Consider the following 18,501-nt stretch of genomic DNA (forward strand, 5'->3'; position numbering starts at 1 on the left):
GATCCTGGGGTGCAGGGAACACACCCTACAGCTCATGCAGGTGGAAAATTTACTTGAAGCATGCGCCAAGCTAAAAGAACAAAATAACAGGTGTTCAGTTAAAATGCAAAGGTAAAGTAGTAGAATTAACAGTTTGAGCTGCTTACTTGGCTTGAGGTTGGTTTGTAGACTGATTTTGACTTTTTTTTTTTTTTTTTTTAAGAGAGTAAAAACCTATCAGAACTAAATTGTTTTCCAACAACTATCCGTAGGAATTATACAAATTTAAAAACTGTCAAAGTTGTCAAGCTTCTAGACAAATTCACATTTCTAGGCCTTCTCTTGGACTGAGATACAGAATCTATTGTGACCATGAAGTGGAAGCCTTTTAAATGCCACATTGGTCACTCTGAGATGAAGATGCTCAGTGCCAAAGCCTGACAGCAGCAGCTAAAATGACTCTATCCTTTTTTTTCATAAAGCATCTGTGTGTGGTTACCTGGCACGGCAGGCCCTGTTTCTCTTTGTTTAAAGATCTGTCAATTTGAGATTATGCAAGAGCTTTAGTTTATAATTTGTCTCAGAAAAAAGTAATCTGCCTGCTGGAGGTTTAAAGGATGATTTAACAATTGAAAATAAGTACAATTACAGGCTTCATCCCCACCTTCCATAAACTGAACTCCTAAAGGATCAGCTTCATCTTGTAATTAATGCACAGTACCCCTTCTGTGCCAATTCTTTAGCTATTGCTTCTGCTAAGTCATGCAGCTCAGTTTTAGCAATTCAGTCACAGTGTATGATTTCTGATAATTTATGCAAGATGTGTATGTTCCCCCATTTGAAAATCAAGCTCTTTATATAGCTGACATGCAAGAAGCAAGCTGACATAAACCTTAATTCCTGTAGTAGAGAGGGTCAGGGCTTGCTTTCATCTTCCAAAATCTTTGGGAAGGAGCTGTTCTAAGCCTGGACAGTCACTGCTGCTGAGAAAAGCAAATGAACACACTCTTTAGAAACAACAACATTTTATTACTTCACTTGGAGTACAGTCAGGAGAGTAGCACTAATACATCATTCTTAGAAAGACGTCAGGGAACATGTGAAGAAAAACTTCAAAATGGTTGATTTAGGCACATTCAGCAGCACAGTGCCAAAATATTATGATTAGTCACTATGTGCCAGGCAGCAAATGACTCAAAGGAAAGCGCTGCTTAGGAACTTTCCAGCCCAAAGTTAAATGCATTGAAATCCCACTGATCTTGCCTGACTCTGCCAAACTCCAAAACCCAAAGAAACGGCCACAAACCACAGACTGTTTCTGTTTGTACAGCTACCAATGCTGGACAGGCTCGTGCATGCATTTGTGTATAATATAAAAGCAAATATATTTACATACGAGGCCTCATTTACAGTATAAATGCTACTTACGTCTGTTGGCAGGCCATAGAAACTAGGCAGATTATCTGACAGGCAGTTTTATTCTATATACCTAGGCCAACAACAAGGAAAAAAAACCCAGTTCAAATTCACCCAAAGCTTTACGCTTTTACTTCCAGTGGAGTTTTATCCCACATTCAACTTTTTAATTAAGTGGTATTGTGTCAGAAATTAGTCCACTTAACAAACGTCTGCATTGGTGCAATTTGGCTGCAGACTTGAAGCAGAATATTGTTGAATTCACTCTGCCCATTGTCAGATTTGCACTAAAGCGAACAAAACGTTATATTATTTCTTTACCTTTGACAGAGCAATAAAAAGCGACTGATAGTTGTAAACCTCTTTAAGCCTGAAAGTTTAAACATAAAAAGAGAACAAGTATGGTGGGAGGCCTTGAATCTCAGCTTCTGTAAGAAACATTTTCACTAACTCTTTGCACATTTCAAATGAGCCCAATACCTGTATGAAACATTTGCTCAGTATTTTGCATCCAAATGGTGCTAAAAGCACAAGAATAAGTGACCAGAAAACATGGGATGTCCTGTTTTAGTTTTGAGTATAAGAGCAATAGGAGAAAACACATCCTTATTTTTCCTTTTTTTTTTTTTTTTTTTTGGTCAAGAAAATGCAGCAATTCAGTGTTCGCTGTCTTGAGATTCTTCTCCAACTGCAGAGTGGAGCCACTAACAGCTTCACTCAGCTGGGATGTAGCCATGTGATTCCTCCTTCAGGCAACACTAGACAATCAGGAGTCAGGACTGTCACTAAAAGAGAACTGGTCTTGTTTTTAACAAAACAAGGACATTGACCCATTGATGTATGGCCACAACCCCTTGGATGAGAATTCCTAGATCAAGCATGTCATCAGTGATGGCAAGGAGGAATATTTTTATTATGTGCTTTTTTATATCAATGAGGTATGGAACTACAACAAAACAACAGGATTACAACAACATTCCCCATCAAAAACCCAGTTAGAGCAATTCCACTTATGCTGACAACACTCAGCTCAGGCTGTGCGTGCACTGTAAATACACCACACCCTAACGATGCGTCCTTTAATAACATGGCAAGGAAAGCAGCAAGTGCAATTAAGCCAGCTGTTTACACAAAACTGTACATGCAAAATGCACATCTGACTGTCAGACGTTCAGTCAAGAACACCTTCAAATCTCCTGTCAGCTCTTTTGGAGAGGAATGGTGACAAGCCCAGTCACTGAGCAGTTTCACAATAGTGCCCGGGCGTATGGGTGTTGTCTGAGCTCCAGAGCTGCTCGCTGACCGTCCCCGAGCGGCTCACCTCCCACAGGGCCAACTTCAGCACCTCTGAGACCGTCGTCTTGACTTGGGCCTGGAACTTTTTGCTAATCAGAACGTAGAGGATTGGATTGAGGCAACTGTTGATGAAACCAAGGCCAGTGGAGAGGGGAATGCCGTCCTGCAGCAAGTCGTGCAAGTTTTCATCGTGGTGAGCAGACAGCTCCACAATGCTGAATATGTGGTACGGCGTCCAGCAAACAAAAAAAGCTACAACTACAGCAATGATGGTCCAGAAAAGCCTGCTGGACGTCAAGACAGTTCTCCTCTTCACTTTGACTATCAGCAACGAGTAGCAAATGACCATGGTCACTAGAGGAAAGAGGTAACCAAATGCAAGCCTCACCCAAATGAGAATGTGATGTGTCAGCAGAATAACTTCTCTGTCATTCACATGGAAATTGTTGTAGCAGATGGTGACATTGTCAAGAATTGTAGCTGTGTCTCTGAAGTATAAGGCAGGGCCACCAATAATTGCAGCTGCCATCCAAATGATCCCACTAAGAATGAAGGTGTTCCTTACAGTCCGATACTTGTAGGAAAAGACTGGGTGGACTAGGCGGATGTAGCGGTCAAGGCTGATGAACGTCAGGAAGAAAACACTGGCAAACATATTAAGTAGCGCGATGAACGAGTTCATTTTGCAGAGCCACTTCCCAAAAGGCCAGTGGAAGCCCATTGCCACATATGTAATATAGAGGGGCAGGAAGAGAACAAAAATGAAATCTGCAATGGCCAGATTGAGGAACCAGAGCGTAGAAACAGATTTATCCCACTTAAAGCCCATAAACCAGATGACGATGGCATTACCTGGCACTCCCAGCAGAAATGCCACGCTGTAAAAGGAAAGCGAAATCATATGGGCAATGCTGAGGGAGGACTGGGGTGATTCATCTTCCTCAGACAGGTCGTAGAAATAAGAGTAGTTCTCAAAATCTTCAAATGTCATGTTGCACAGTTGCTTTCTGGGGAAGACGAGAAATGGAACAAAAGAGAAATGTTTTATAGTGTTGAAAAGAATAACCTACAACTCCTTTAAGTTCTTTGTCATAAAAACTCCAAAACATTAACTTAGTTTTACATATCTATCACTTTCTAGCTGCCAGGTGTTAGCACAAGGCTTATGGAGTATTTTGAAATGCTCAAATCAAGACAACACTTGAAATCTCCAGGAACTGTTCCCCTCGCATTTATTTCTTAACAGAGAGCACTGAGCACAGTATCACTGATAAATTTCTGCGAGACCGGCTGCAAAGTTTTATTGAAGTGTGATTTTTCTATTCTTTTCTAGTCAGGTTTCATATTTCACTGCTCTGTTCCTATTTGACGCAAGTTTTATGGATTATATCTGTCAGAAATTAGAGAAGCACCAGGCACCTCTGTAGGCAAAAAAAGTGCAGCTAAAATGCCAGGAAGCAATTTTTTTACAAAATTACCATCCACCCACACCCCTCAAATTATAGTTAACAAAATCATAGACAGTGATTTCTCCAGTAACTGAAAGTTAAATAGGTTTACTCCTCTCTGTCACGTATCTATCTTTGTATCAAGGAATGCTGATTTTCAGACATATTCAATGTACTAGATTTTCTTAACACAGAGAACGAAACATACAGAACATATTTCAGGGACTATACATACAATTGTGGTTTCTTCCACTAGTGAGCTGAGAAATAGGTAATTGTTGAAAGAAAATAAAGCTTCGCAGGAGAATAAGACACACTGCAAGAGCTACAGATGAAAATGTGTTTCTCCTTTTTTCTTTTTTTAAAGACAGAACAACAGTCTCAGTTTTCTTCTGCTGCAGAAGCTTCTGGAACTTACAATGTGATTTTTCACATAGGAATTTTCTTCTAAAACTCCAAAGGAAGAGTGTGGGAGGGAGAAAAGTGGGGGGAAAGGAAAAAAAAAAAAAAAAAAAAAAAGAAATGAATGGGAAAACAGACAGCAAACAGAGGTTAAACAGGAAAAAGCACTCAGAAGTTATGTGTTCATTCCACAGTACGGACAAAACTGCCGCAGAGCAAATATGGCAAAAGTATCTGCCATGGTCAAAACAAATATTCTGCTAAATTCTGTTGGCATTTAAAGCTATATTGTCTGGTCGGACTTGTCCCTGAGAGCAGGATCCAACCAGCCCATGAGCTCTACTATGGGTGAGCCCACCAGTACAATTCTGAGCGCTAACCGCATTCAGAAACTGAAATTCAGCCCGCACGTTTGGAACCCAGCCCTGCATTCCTGTAATTCCATTAATTTTAGCACATTAAGGACAACAGGAGCAGGGTCGCCAGAGTACGATGCCTGCAGAACCACATCTGCAAGCTCATCTTCATGTACACACCTCTCCTCCAAAAAAGTAGCTTGCTTATTTAGAAAGGATTACTCACACAAGTGAAGCTTGTGCGTTCACACACATTAGGAGAATAAAATTTCTCTTTCATATATAGACAAGAGAAAAAAAAGTTGCGTAATTTTATATCTCTTGATTAAAAAAAAAAATGTGTCATAAGATTCAATACAGCCTGTTCTGTCAAGAGGCTGTGATAACATTTGCCCCTTGCAATTTACATCAGGCTGAAGGAATGTTATTTGGTTTGCTGTCCTGATAAAATGATACTTATTGGGCGCATTTATGTAATTACATGCCCCTTGGGGGCAGATTCTGCACCAAATACCAGTACCACCCATCTGAGTCATTTTTTTCAAACAGCTTAACAGCTGCTGAGAAATAATATAAACAAGGAGCAGTACCACTAACATCTGGAACAACATTACAGTTGGACAGTTTCAGGGATTGGTCAGGTTAACAACTGGATTTTTAAGTGTCTTTGCCTATATAAAGACCTATACCTTCAAACTGAACATATGCAATTAAACAAAAGAAAAATCCCATTGTTCAGACTCTTGCTGATTAACATCCTGTATTTCAGTCACAAATCAATTTTGCTTTTAAGGTTCTTGAGAGCTAGCGCAATGCGACAATACTTGGATTCAAACATTTCCTCTCTATATGTATAATTCCCAAACTTTTTTTCCAAATGGTGCTGAAAAAAACCAATGATAAGAGCAAACACCTACTGTTTAACAATGTTAATTTTACATTTAGAATTTCAAAGATGATTTATAGCAGGAGAAAGAAGACATACCTAAATAAATACCAAATATTTACCAAGCCTCCTGTAGTTTAAAACTCCTCAGTTGAAAGAGCACACCTCTAGGATGCAATTGCTTTTCCAAGCTTGTATTTTTCCTTATCTCTGAGTCTTCCAATGCAGTAACTCTAGCAGTGGGGGCAAAAAAGCAGGAGGGACATTGCCTTCCATTGCTCCCAGTGCACAAATGCTGAAAGCAGATTCTACGGCTAAAGCTCAGCAAAGACTGATAATTACATTTGCAAAACCCAGAAACTGTTACCTCTGACATGCACATACATGAAGCACTTTATAAAAGGACTCACTGTGTTGTGCCCTGCCCTGAAAAAGATAAGCAGTGATTTTTTCAGTGGAGCTATGCTGGTTCACATCAATTAGGACCCAGATTTTTTCTTCTAGGATAACTGTTAACCATCATCATTCAGCATGTTTCTTCATGTTCTTGAAACCTTGATACATAGTTTCAATTACATGACTTTGGTTTTTATTTATTAATAAACTTTAAGAGTCAGACCTGTCTTGCAGTTCGAGTCTAGGTCTTGAAAGTGAAGAAATCTCATTCTAGTCCTTATTCTGTCACTGATTTCCTGTATGATCTTTGACAAACGGCCCAATTTCCAGGCTGGAAAGACTCGTGAACCTGTCTGCAAACAAAGCCTCAGTAGAGAAAACAAGACTTTTTGCCGGCAGTTTCCTTTGGCTTTCAGGCCAACTGCTAGAAAGGGCAAGGGCGGTTTGGTGCAGTTCATTGGCTCAGTCCCCACTGGTCCAGGGTTGCAAAAAGGAGCTAGAGGGAGGAAAATATTTCAAAAATCAACAGGAAAGTGCTTTTAGAGTCCTGCCAATGGGACTTGGGGGCAGCCACAGGTTACAGAACAGTGTTGTATTGCACATGGATGAATATAACTAACTTTAGACTTCATCCTGTCTTTTTTTTTTTTTAACAGTAAACAGAGTAAAAAGCCTATGTAAAGTGTACACTCAGCAGTTGTTTGACGGGCATCTGTTCCTGTTTGCTGAGGTCACAAGCAGCTCTGGAGACTGAGCCTCCTTGATTTAGTTGCTTAATTATGAATACAGTTGCTTAATTTTAAGCAAATAGGTTTCAGAGTGTTTGACCTGGAGGTTTCATTTCCTGTTCCCTTCTGTAAAACCGAAGTTAATTACTGAACAACTTAATAAGAATATCGCAGGCTGGCACTTTGTGCTAGTGTCTTTTAAATCCAGGGAAGGAAAACAGAATTACCAAGAAATACTGATAATAATACTAAAATACTAAAATACATAGCCACAGAAATGCTGGGAAGAGATTCTACCACATGCTGTGTAAACTGTCTTTCTCTGAATTTCAGAGGGGAATTAGAGAATCAGATCTCAGCTGATATATTCACAGCTTTTCACTACGAGTACCTACAGTTCATTTTCTCTGCCACCACTACAGTATCTCATAAAGTCAAATGAGCCATTCATTGTGGCTCATAATGACAACTGGGACAAATGATTGGATATGCTTAAAATAGAACAGTTTTTGTCACACTGTGAATGGCCCTCCAGTTATGACACGGGACCAGTACTTTGGACTCTATTTGTGGCCACACCACAGGCATCCTGTTTGACCAAGGGAAGTCGTTTGACCTCTCCATGCCTCAGCCCTGAGGTCACTGGAATGGCTTTGGTATGAAATCCCATTGGGTTTTCAGTCTAAAATAGGAGAACACAAACAGAACAGTTGCAATTTCCACTCGCTTAACTTGATGCAAATTCTTTCTGGGGGTTTAAAGTTCTCTGAGCACCACACAAGTTGGGGTCCAACTTAACTATACTAGTAGTTTATGCCACATTTGGGCCACAGCCCACACAACCTCTCTCTCACATTTGGTCCTCATTATTTTCAAAATTGACAGAGAGGTCCAAGAGAAGAGCTTATGCATTGTCTATGTTAGTTAGAAGTTAACACAAATATTTGAGTAGTAGTCCCAAAATCTATTTGTTCAGCGTGATAAACAGTGCTCAGAGCCTCTGACCAGCTAAATTGATTTAAGAAGCCAAAATAGCGGGTCCTGACTTAATAGGAAAGTTATGGTTTGTGGACTTGGCTGTCTCAACAGTTAACTTCATCAAGGGAATATATTACACAAACCCTCCTTTTCATGTCTTGATGAATAATTCTGAGCATATTACATTCCGTGTATATGATCTATGGCTAAAGGAAAGCTTATTTCATTGATTCACTTCAAGTCTTGTCATTTGCAAGAATCAAATGTTGGAGAACAGCTGGTTTCTAAAAATGTCACCTAAAGACCTCTTGTCATACTGTGTCTCAGAAGGTTTGGATATTGAATTCATTTGAAAGCCCTCAAAAACATTTATTGGAAATTCTGAGGTGCTAAATTTTGAATTTATCTAGCTTCAAAAAACAAAAAACGTGAAATTCACAGAGTACTTTATCTGTAAAGTTCCAAACACAGAAAGCTGAGCAAGTTTGTTAGAGATATATACGTATTTCTGGCAAGTATTTTACAAAGACATAAGAAAAGATCCTAAAACTCATGAGGAATACTGATGAAATTACAAACTGCCATAGACTCATATCTCTCCCTCACAAGAACAAAGCAAAGATGACCATGTGCCTCCATGTAGAAACATTCCTATAGCAGAAAGTGCCTGATATACCCAAACTACAAAATTAGATCATAGCTATGCTATAATTTAGGCCTAAAGCTGGCCCTGCAGCCAAAACTACATGGTCACAATATAGATGCATTTGTTCCAGCAGACAAGACAACAACGCAAAAAAACATCATTCTCCATTATGTCTCTCTGTGAAGCAGTGTTAGAAATGTATACACAATGTACTAGCTAGACATCTCTTAAAATTTATGCCAAAACCAACTTTGAGCAAGGCCAAACATGACCTTATTAGTCATAACACACCACGTCATCTGTGGTATTGAAGTCATTTGACCAGATTAATTGCCTCAGAACATTTGACATCTAGTGAGTGTTACAGCGGGATTAACAAACCCTTACAGAGCAGACTCAGTTAACATTGGTAAAGCAATGATTTCAGACCAGCGCTTTTGCTGCCACGGAAATATTAAACAACAAATGGAAACCCCACCTTTATATCTAAATAATGCTGCCGTAATAGGAAAAGTATCTACAGTAGGTCTGGCCTGATAACAAATCATCTCGACAACTGCTGCAACTGAGGAATGTACCATTTCCACAATCAGGTAACTCAATGTCTGCAACCAGCAACTGGGTATCATCCAAGACAATTTATTTTCATGCTTATCCCAAGCACCAAGACACCACCACCAAAGAAGTCAAAGAAACTCAGATGTCCTCGGGATATGCACTGGAGGAAGGGGGGTGTGCACTTAGTAACTGTGTAGTTCGTGCTTGCTCCTGCTCTCATTTCCTTCCATTAATACAGCTAAAAGTGGAAATATATTTTTTAATATTCCTTTTGAACATAAGGAGTTGCTGTAACTACTAAAATCTACCATGTGACCACAGACATATTACAGCAGAGTCAAGAAAATGACAGATGATAACTGTGAAACACTTAAAGTGGCCACATTCTGGGAAAAAAAAAATCCAAGCATTCTTACAAGCAAGTAAAAATAGAAGTTTACGGAAACAGTGCCACTTGAGATTTAAAATATGGTCTTATATTGTATGTGTCAGCACTGCCTAAGTATTTACATAACCAGTCATAAGGCCTCAGTATTCACAGCCCTGAGTGAAAGTGGACTCAAGTGGGAAGCACCAACAGTCTGGTTTACCGAGAAGGCAGCTGAGAATGACCTGCAGGAAGCGTCTGATCAAACCAGGTGCCAAACCCAGAGTCCCTGCCTGGTGGTTCAACCGCAGTCACATCCTCCTTTCTGAAACCCAACATTGTCCCCTCACTCCTGATGGAGTGGAGAAACCACAGCTTCACCTCTGGGAGACCTTCCCCTGCACCATCACACCCACTGTGCTGGAGGGAACCAGCACCTACCTGGGCAGCCCTTGCAGATTCTGGGTTTTTTTTTCTCTACACTGAAGAGAAAAGGAACCTGTATGTCCATCATTTGCTTGTCGTAGACACTCATGTGTCTCTGCAGGCCCAGGACGTGAGGCACATGATGACAAAGCCCAGCAGGTACACCACGTATCATATCAGCTGTGTCTTGAGCGTATGAGATATAAACACTAATGAAGCAGTGAAGTTTCACGTGTTTCCTATTCCTCCACAAACGCCACCAGTATTTTCTTTGGCTATATGCCACCATAATAACTACAAGTTTTTAAAGTTTTTCAAGTGCCTCAGTTTCATAGTGACTGGATTGATAGGATAATGAATGCTTGTATTTCTAGTCATGCTATGTTTTTCATGCAAAAATTATATGGAATTTTTACTTTGCAATTGTTTCATATATTTGTGACGAAAGAAGATTTTGACTACCATTCATAAGATCATTACATGATCATGAAGCTCTGAGCACATTTTTAAATGTGTTTACTCCTTAACCACAATTCCCTCCTAACAGGAAGTAGCAAAGTGACAGCAGAGAACAAATAGTGAATGCAGAGACTTCTTTCAAACTATCAACTGTTGTCTCAGCACACTGATTAAAGTCAATTAAACATGTTAGACAACAGCCTTTTAAAAGTTACTGCAGGGTAACAACAGGTCATTACAGAAAAAAATAAAACAACCCTCTCCAGCAAGATACAATCTATTACACATACAGTAAGTAGAGTTAAGAGCTAAGCCCAGAGAAAATTAGCAACATAGCTCATTCCTCAAATATGCCTTCTTATGTCCTACTCTACTTCATATATTAATTTTCCAGTCACTTCTAACAGTATGCTTGGTTATATACTGCATTCCAAATTGAACTCTGTTCTTTCAGGTTTATTCTGCTGCTCATTAAATCTACATCAGCCGTTTCTCCTAGCATGACTGTAATAGTGCCATAGTTACATTACTCTTGACACAAACTCTTGCATGGGTATATCAGAACATCCAATTCCAAAATAGTGCTAGTATATAGCCAAAACATTCCAGCTGATAACATACTTTATTTTGTCCTCACAGTTAATACAGTAAGATCACTGCATCCAGTAGATTGAGTGTCTACTTCTGAACCAGTGTTCCTCTAACATCCCTACTAATACAAAGCTAATTATTTTATTTACTTTAAGTTCAAGTCTAAAATAACCACTCCCTGTATTCCTGCAAAAGTGAAAAATTCATATTGTTATTACAATTTCATCAAGCTGGATATTTATCTGTGTCCCTAATGTGGCACTGGGAACACTCCCTAGCACTGATAAGAATACATGGCGCCTACAACTAAGGTGTTAAACTAGAAGCTTAGAAATACTGGTTTTACAGGCTTCCCATATTACCTTAGCAAATCACTTCTTTGTCATGTTGAATGACTCCACCAGACATAATACAATACCCTCAGTTAAGAGTTTAGGGCCTCAAGAACACGCTACTCAGTTTTCTTAAATGGACAACGGTTCTTAACATTTGCAAAACATCTCATTTAAAATTATGTGGTGCTGAGCTCATTAAAAGAGGATCACTAGAAAGAAATGGGAGTGTAGAAAGGGATATTGCATTGATGGTACAAGACTTAGTACTCACCATTTTCTCCCTCTCATCTAGAAGGCTTCAAAAGAGAATCAAACTTCTGTGCCAGGCTCACACTTGCTGAAAGAGGCAAGTATTTTATGTTGGGAAAGTACCCAAAGGCCCTGGCCTTTGAGATCAAAGCCTCACTCGATCTAGGCACTATAAGCACATAATGAGAGACAACTCTTGCCTTGTTTATAATTAAACAGAATAAACAGACACAAGAGTTGGGAAAGGAATAGAAGTATCTTGCCTAAAGCCAAACAGCAGATTCAAAGGTAGAATTGGAGGCAGACACCAGACCTTGCCAAAAGAATGAAGATGAAAATTTCTTCTGTGGATAGACGGAAAAGGTGCTGGTTCTGATACTTGTGCCTTGTGGTTCTTGAAATACATCCTTTGAGAAGTATCAAAAAGGGACAAGAGAGCCTGAGCTGGCAAACAGAAGTAGGAGAAGGCTGCAGACTCTTTGCTAGCTACTGTCTCTGGCAAGGGCTGGAGAATTCTAGAATGCTGGCTTTTGCAGATAAACCTTGCTGACAAACCTGACTTGTAGCAATGGGTTTTGTTAGCTTGCCTTTGCGCTCACTAACAAAAAAGTATTCTACCTGCAGCAGGTCTGTTCAGTTCATCTAAAGAATTGTAATGCAGTAGAATGACGGGACAGGTATAAGAGAGCTGCAACGAGCCAGCAAAAATTCTCTCAGGAAAGAACAGCCATGGGCTGATACAGGGCTTTTTGCTCCTGTCTCCAGGCCCTCAACCTCTTGAAGAGAGGCTGCCAAATTAATGTATACTGTAATTAAGTTATAAAAGACGTACCCATCATTAACCAACTGACACGAGATAAATGCTTTCTGACCACCCGCAAAACGAGGGCATGTTTTTCAAGTTTTAGATCCTTCTGCATAACAAGAGGGAGGCAGAAGATTAAGTGATACATTGTTTAGAAGCAGAGTGCTTAGTTTATATTTAACTAATAATTACAAGATGTATTGTAAGAAACTAAAAAAATATAACTAACATCTTCAATTATTTCTTAGTATAGATGTATGTCAAAATTTTCAAAAATTGTAATGCATATGTAATAATTATGTGAATATAAGCAATGCAAGAGCATCCAGTCATTGGAGCACTTAGGGAGGATGATCCTCAGTGTTCCCCAGCACTGATAAAATAAAGAATGCCGCTTAACAGTATAACTGACTCTGCTGTTTGTTTCTCCGCTTCACTCTGGAACACACAGAAGGTACAAAGAGCACAGAATTAGCTGAGCTCACCTAGAAGTACTATATGCTTCTTTTGAGGACACTGTAAAAGTATAAAGTGTGGGAGAGCTGATCTGTGCACAATGGCATCTTCCCTAAACCCAAATATCTCTTGGACACCACCCACAGCAATCCCTTCTGGTACCAGTCCATGAGAAACCGTTCCTCCCACTCAGCTCTCTCTTGCAAAGCCAGCAACAGAGCCCTGCACTGTGCTAGAACTGCTGGCTTCAGACTGAAGGAGCACAACTCAAACCATTATCAGAAATAATTAGTGAAAAAGAGCCAGACAGACAGCCACCACGGTAAGAGAGACAGCTGAACTGCTGGCACATTCCGTAAGAAAAAAATTAATAAATAAGCAAATAAGACCATTCAACAAACTACAGTCCTCTGCAAAAATACCTGCATAGTGCCTGGAATAGCAGAGTTATTAATAAAAAATTAATATCTAAGAACAGATAATGAACTTCAAGCGGTCTTTAAAAAAAACATACAAAAATTCCTTAAGACAACTGGCTTTATTAGGAAACCAATATAAAGTTTTCTCTTGAATCAATCTACCAGAAGTAAACACAAATCTAACATTTCAGAAGTTGCTCATTAAGTTGTCAGCAGAGAAGGAAATTCTTAAAATTAAAAGGAAGAATTTATATAGTCCATACAAATTGCATTATTGTCATCGACAGTTTTCCTCTGCCCCAACCAGTGCCATAAAATTCTGTGGCCAGATCCTGCCTAGGAATCCTTATATAGTATCTGTGACTTAGGATGCCTCTCCACAGAGGCAGTTAGAGAATCCGAACCATAAATTCATTCTCCAGAGTCAAATAACTTTCACTATACTACACTCAAAAATATTCTAAGTGCAATAAAAATGGACTCTAGTATCACTCATAGCACATATAAAATCCCTAGGATTAAAGTAAACTTGGAAGGACCTCTAACCTGTCTGCCTGGCATAAGTGGCTGATAATGTTTTAAATTAGAACGGAAGCTGTGGTGACACTAAACAAAAGTACATTTGCTTATCAAAATATTTGCATTTCCTAGTTCAGATAAGGCAAAACAAGAATAGGATGCTCATAAAAGTAAACTGTCATAAGCACGTTCATCCCGAATCAGTTTCTACAAACCTCATCTGACAAATTCCTTTACCCTGACCTACCCTCACTCTCCTCTCCTTAGATATGAATTAAGAAGCATTTCAATTTATTCAGCAACACAATTTTATTCAGCTAGAAAGCAAATGCATTTTAATACTTAGACAATCCATACATTCTCTGTAAATCTACAAAAACAGCTCTGAGACATTGTTTGGCTTTGCAAGGTCACACTTAGAAAGGCGACAGGGGACAATGACACAGAGGTGGAATCCAGCTGTCTCATGGTGTGGTAGCACATAAGGCTGCAAATCTTGTCACTTCCTAGGAAACACCCTCCCATGCACTTAATGACAGCAAAATCTACATCCTACCTTATTCCACAACGCTTAGGGAAAACACACACACCTTTCGGCTCAGATCATAGAAGCCTTTTTTTAATTCTGCATGACTGTAACTCTTCAGAATTATTTGTTAATCTGCTATTTGAGTTGAAACTGTTTCCAGTTTCTGTTCAGATCAGAACTGATGTACTTATTTCCACTGGGAAATACTTATTTCTACTGGAAAATATTTATTTCTAATTATTTCTACTGGGAATCGCTCTAGCTATAGCAAACATACTATCCCTAAGCAAATAAAAAAATTAAAACCAACACCCAAGGGGAGGTGGGGGAAGACAGAGGAAGAGAGAGAGAGATTTAAGTGAAAGTCACCATTCTCTGACAGGATAAAAGACTCCTTGAAGTGTGTATAAACACATTCGAAAGTCATTAAAAATTAAACTCATACATACTTTCATATCTTTTCTTGCTGCAGGGGTTGTTCAATGTAAACTTTGAAATTAATGAGTATTACATTCTTTCTTCCAAGAAGCATTTTTAGTCAGTATATGCTACGTTACCTTACGGGATTTGCCTGCAAGTGGTGGTGTAGCTGTAGAAACACATTATTTAGAAAGTAGGGAAAGAAAGATTTAAAATATAACCAAGAGGCTGACCTACCTCGTTTAGTCCTTTGAAACGAAATGCACTGTAAATCAGGGATGTGAGCTCTGTAGCAGGACGAAGAGCGAAGTGATCGCAGAGTTCAGAGTGACTTCAGTGTGATTCCAGCTGCTTCACTTGGCTACTGCCTCCCTTCTAATAAAGCTGTGGAGTGATATAACACCGTGTTTGTTTTCAGCTGAGGAAGTTGTTTCCAACTTCCCTTGGTTTTCTAGACCCAGTTTTGAAATATTGGCTTTCTGTATAATCCCAGTATTTCACCAAAAATAAATGTAGACATGTGAATGAATCATTCTGGTGAGTGGCCAAGCAAGCAACAGATGTGGTGGCTGATGAATGGAAAGAGACCTTACAGTTGTAGGCTGCTTTTTGTTATGCAGAGAAGAGGTTGAACAGTATTTCTTTGTAAGCACTCTGGTTTATAGAAAATAATGTTGAATGAGCAGAAAGATGCTTAAAAGTCACACTGAAAGCATAATTTTGTAACTGTATCCATTCATTTGTATCCATTCATTTTGTATTCATGATCAGTAGATTAATCCCATTTTGTGTGTAAGAGAGAAGTGAGCTCCTCAGAACATCACTATTTAGCGCCTCAGTCAGGGCAACACTGGTCAGAAATTTGAACTGGGTTTTAGGAGACTTGGCTCGATTCCCAGTTCTGTAAAGAGCCTGCTGAGTTTTTGTGGCCAGGACTCATAATCTCAATGTAGCTTAGCTTCACAGTCAGTAAAATGGGAATATTATTCCACCAGTCTCTACATACCACAGCTTCACCTGATTCTGATGGTACTGCATTCATCATAGCATTTTACATCAGCTGAGCATGTCAGTCTACCCTTACCAAAAATTGAATCTTCCAGTGGAAGCAATAATCTAACTGTAGTGCTCCTCTGTCATTAATGAAAAACATGTATAATGTCCAACCCTGATTGAATCTAGTCAGTTCCAGATTTTCCAGATATCAACTCTACTGATTCCAGTGAAAATTAGAAAGAAAAAAACCCAACCAAACAAACAATCAAACAAACAAACAGAAGAGCCAAGTGCTCTGTAACAAGCAGCAGCATCCGGTTAGCAATGCTATCAGTTTTAAGCACCTCTCCTATGGTCCACAGATCACAGGTTATCTTAACAGGAACCAAAACCTTCCAGCAAAACTACTCTTTGTCTTTCCTCCATGACAGCTCTTCCCATTCTGCCAATATAACTTAAAATGCTGACAGCTTGTACATGAGGGGGAAAAGCTATGAATGAGAGGAGGATGGAGATTTTGCTACAGACGCAGAGTCCCTGCACCACAAGGGAAGTATAGGGGGCACGATTCCTGTGAATATAGGACATGGGAGATAAACACCAGGTTGCCTTAGGAAAGAGTATAGAAAGACTCAAGTCCCTCATGATTTGTTACCTCACTTGTTTATTTCCTGCTTTTTAAAGATTTCCTGTTTTCTCTAGGTAACTGATTGGTGAACCTTCACTGATAAAAAAGCTCCTTTAATGGTAGTTCTTTTGTAAATATTGGGATAGGTTAATAATAGGCACAATTAAAACAGCTCATCTGCTGAGGTTTTTTTGCTCGTAATGGCACACGAGTCTGTGTGTCTCCAGGTACCTTGCCAAATCTAGTCACTGTAAGGCAGTTAATTCAAGGGCTTGCTTGGTTCTATTTCAGTAGGACAAAAGAGGAAATTACTGGGTAGATAACCCTGACACACGATCTACAGTAAAAGAAAAAACCTCAGCAAGCAAAGTAGAATCACACATTTGCCAAATGCTCTTCACGTTCTCGGTGCAGGTGTTGTCCCAAAAGGTGGGATCAGTACCCAGTGTGCAGATTCCAATCCACACACAGGGTCGAGGTATTTGCTTTATTTATTTACTTTTCTGAGTAGGGGGCGGCTTGAGTCAGAGGTGGTGATCTGCCCCTGCTGCCTTTACCTTTCCCTTAGTTCCTATACCCTTTATTTCGATCTTGGCAATCTTCCATCCTTTGGCCACTAAAACTTTGCATTCCTCATTTATCTTCCTATTTATCCTTCAGGGGAGAGTTGAATTTCAACCGAAGCTTCAACCACACAAGCATCTCTACATAATAAGGATCCTAAAGTCTAGGCAATAAATCGTTACATTTACAATCTTATAGCAGCAAAACTGATTCAAATTACTTATTCAACTATATCAAAATCCAAGAATCAAGACATCACAAGGAGCATTTTGGAGAGTGCAGGGGATTCTAGCAGTTTTGGGGTAGTGAGGAATTGTCCTTAAGGGATGGTTTCCTTCACCATAAAGTAGGTTTGGGACTACTCTAACATGCACTGTGGTTGATAGCTCCTTCAGAACCAAAGGAGGTTTAAACCTCACACAGCAATTTTCCTCACTCTTCCTACCACTGTAGCAAATACAAAACCACAACTGCTAAGGACCCAGAAGACGTTTTGTGAAGACAAGTTTCCATATAAAATTAGATTTTTTTTTTTTCCAAGAACAGCAGATTACTGCATTTAAAATAATTTTTCTACCAATCCGTCCTACCTAAATTTGCTTCTTTTCAATTGAAAAGGACTTTTGCTCTGACAAGCAAAAAGCCCAATGGGCACGGCATGATCTGATCAGCATACATAACATCTCTGGGAGAAGAAATAACAGAATGTGTTACAGACAAAATTGCATTTAATCTAAAAGGATTTTGTTCTGCTTGTTTTCTGTTCAGAGCTAAACACAGCATTTTTTTCTTCTACAGTTGTGATTACCCACACTGGGAACCTTAAGTCCCTGAAGAATGTAAACTTGGGCCCTAAACCTTTCCTTGTTTTAGTTCCTTCTGTGTTCAGACACAGTAAAGCTGGAATGGTGAGTCCCACATTACATGGCTTTTTAATATACATTTTCATACAACCCATTAACCATTGACATAATTTTATGAGTGTGATCTCTTGGGGAAAGTTATATACTTGGAAGAAAAGTAATTTTAAAAAAGTACCTTGTTTGCTTTTCTGTCTTCTCCTTTTTCTACTTGGAAGCTGTATTTTATTTTGCCATGCCATTCGTGCTTTTTCAACAGGGTAAGTTAATGAAGTCTTTAAGTTTTTACTCTACATTAAGTGTGGTCTATGCCAGAGCTATAGTGAAGAGGGACACGATTCGTGAACATGCAGTGCATGTGCGACTTGTGGACCAGAGAACAACTTTAGACCTGATGGGAAAAGAACAAAGGAGAGCATTTTAATACAAATAATAGATACTGGGCTGTCCAGCAGTGACTAAAGTGGGTCTATGGAAAAGCAGATGAGTTTTAAAAGCGTTTCTGATTCTTTGTGTTTTTTCTTAAACTCTATAAAACAAATGCAGAGGATGTATGGAAAAAAAAAAAAAGATATGGGGGAAAACCTTCAGAAATATTTTACCAGTATTAACCAAAGCACAAATTATAAAGCAGTTAAAAAAAAAAAATCAAAGTAGCTTTAATTTACCTGGATTACCAACAGTTGCCTGATAGTTCTGATAATTATTTCCCACTGCTGGGACCACCGGATCTTATCAAGCTGCCTATTAGCACGTGCAGATAACAAACAGCGGTAACAAACACCCCAG

General features: G+C 39.2%; 1 protein-coding gene across 1 annotated transcript; it reads right to left on the minus strand.

The window, feature by feature from the left end:
• Positions 1-987: 987 nt before the first annotated feature.
• On the minus strand, positions 988-17,914 carry CMKLR2 (chemerin chemokine-like receptor 2). The gene is made up of 3 exons (XM_065637764.1): positions 17,891-17,914; positions 14,902-15,048; positions 988-3,698 (listed from the first exon to the last, which is right to left on the minus strand). The coding sequence occupies exon 3, from the start codon at positions 3,680-3,682 to the stop codon at positions 2,630-2,632; it is 1,053 nt and encodes a 350-aa protein (XP_065493836.1). The 5' UTR covers positions 3,683-3,698; positions 14,902-15,048; positions 17,891-17,914; the 3' UTR covers positions 988-2,629.
• Positions 17,915-18,501: the final 587 nt, after the last annotated feature.

This window comes from Caloenas nicobarica, chromosome 6 (assembly GCF_036013445.1).
Source record: "Caloenas nicobarica isolate bCalNic1 chromosome 6, bCalNic1.hap1, whole genome shotgun sequence".
Taxonomy (NCBI): domain Eukaryota; kingdom Metazoa; phylum Chordata; class Aves; order Columbiformes; family Columbidae; genus Caloenas; species Caloenas nicobarica.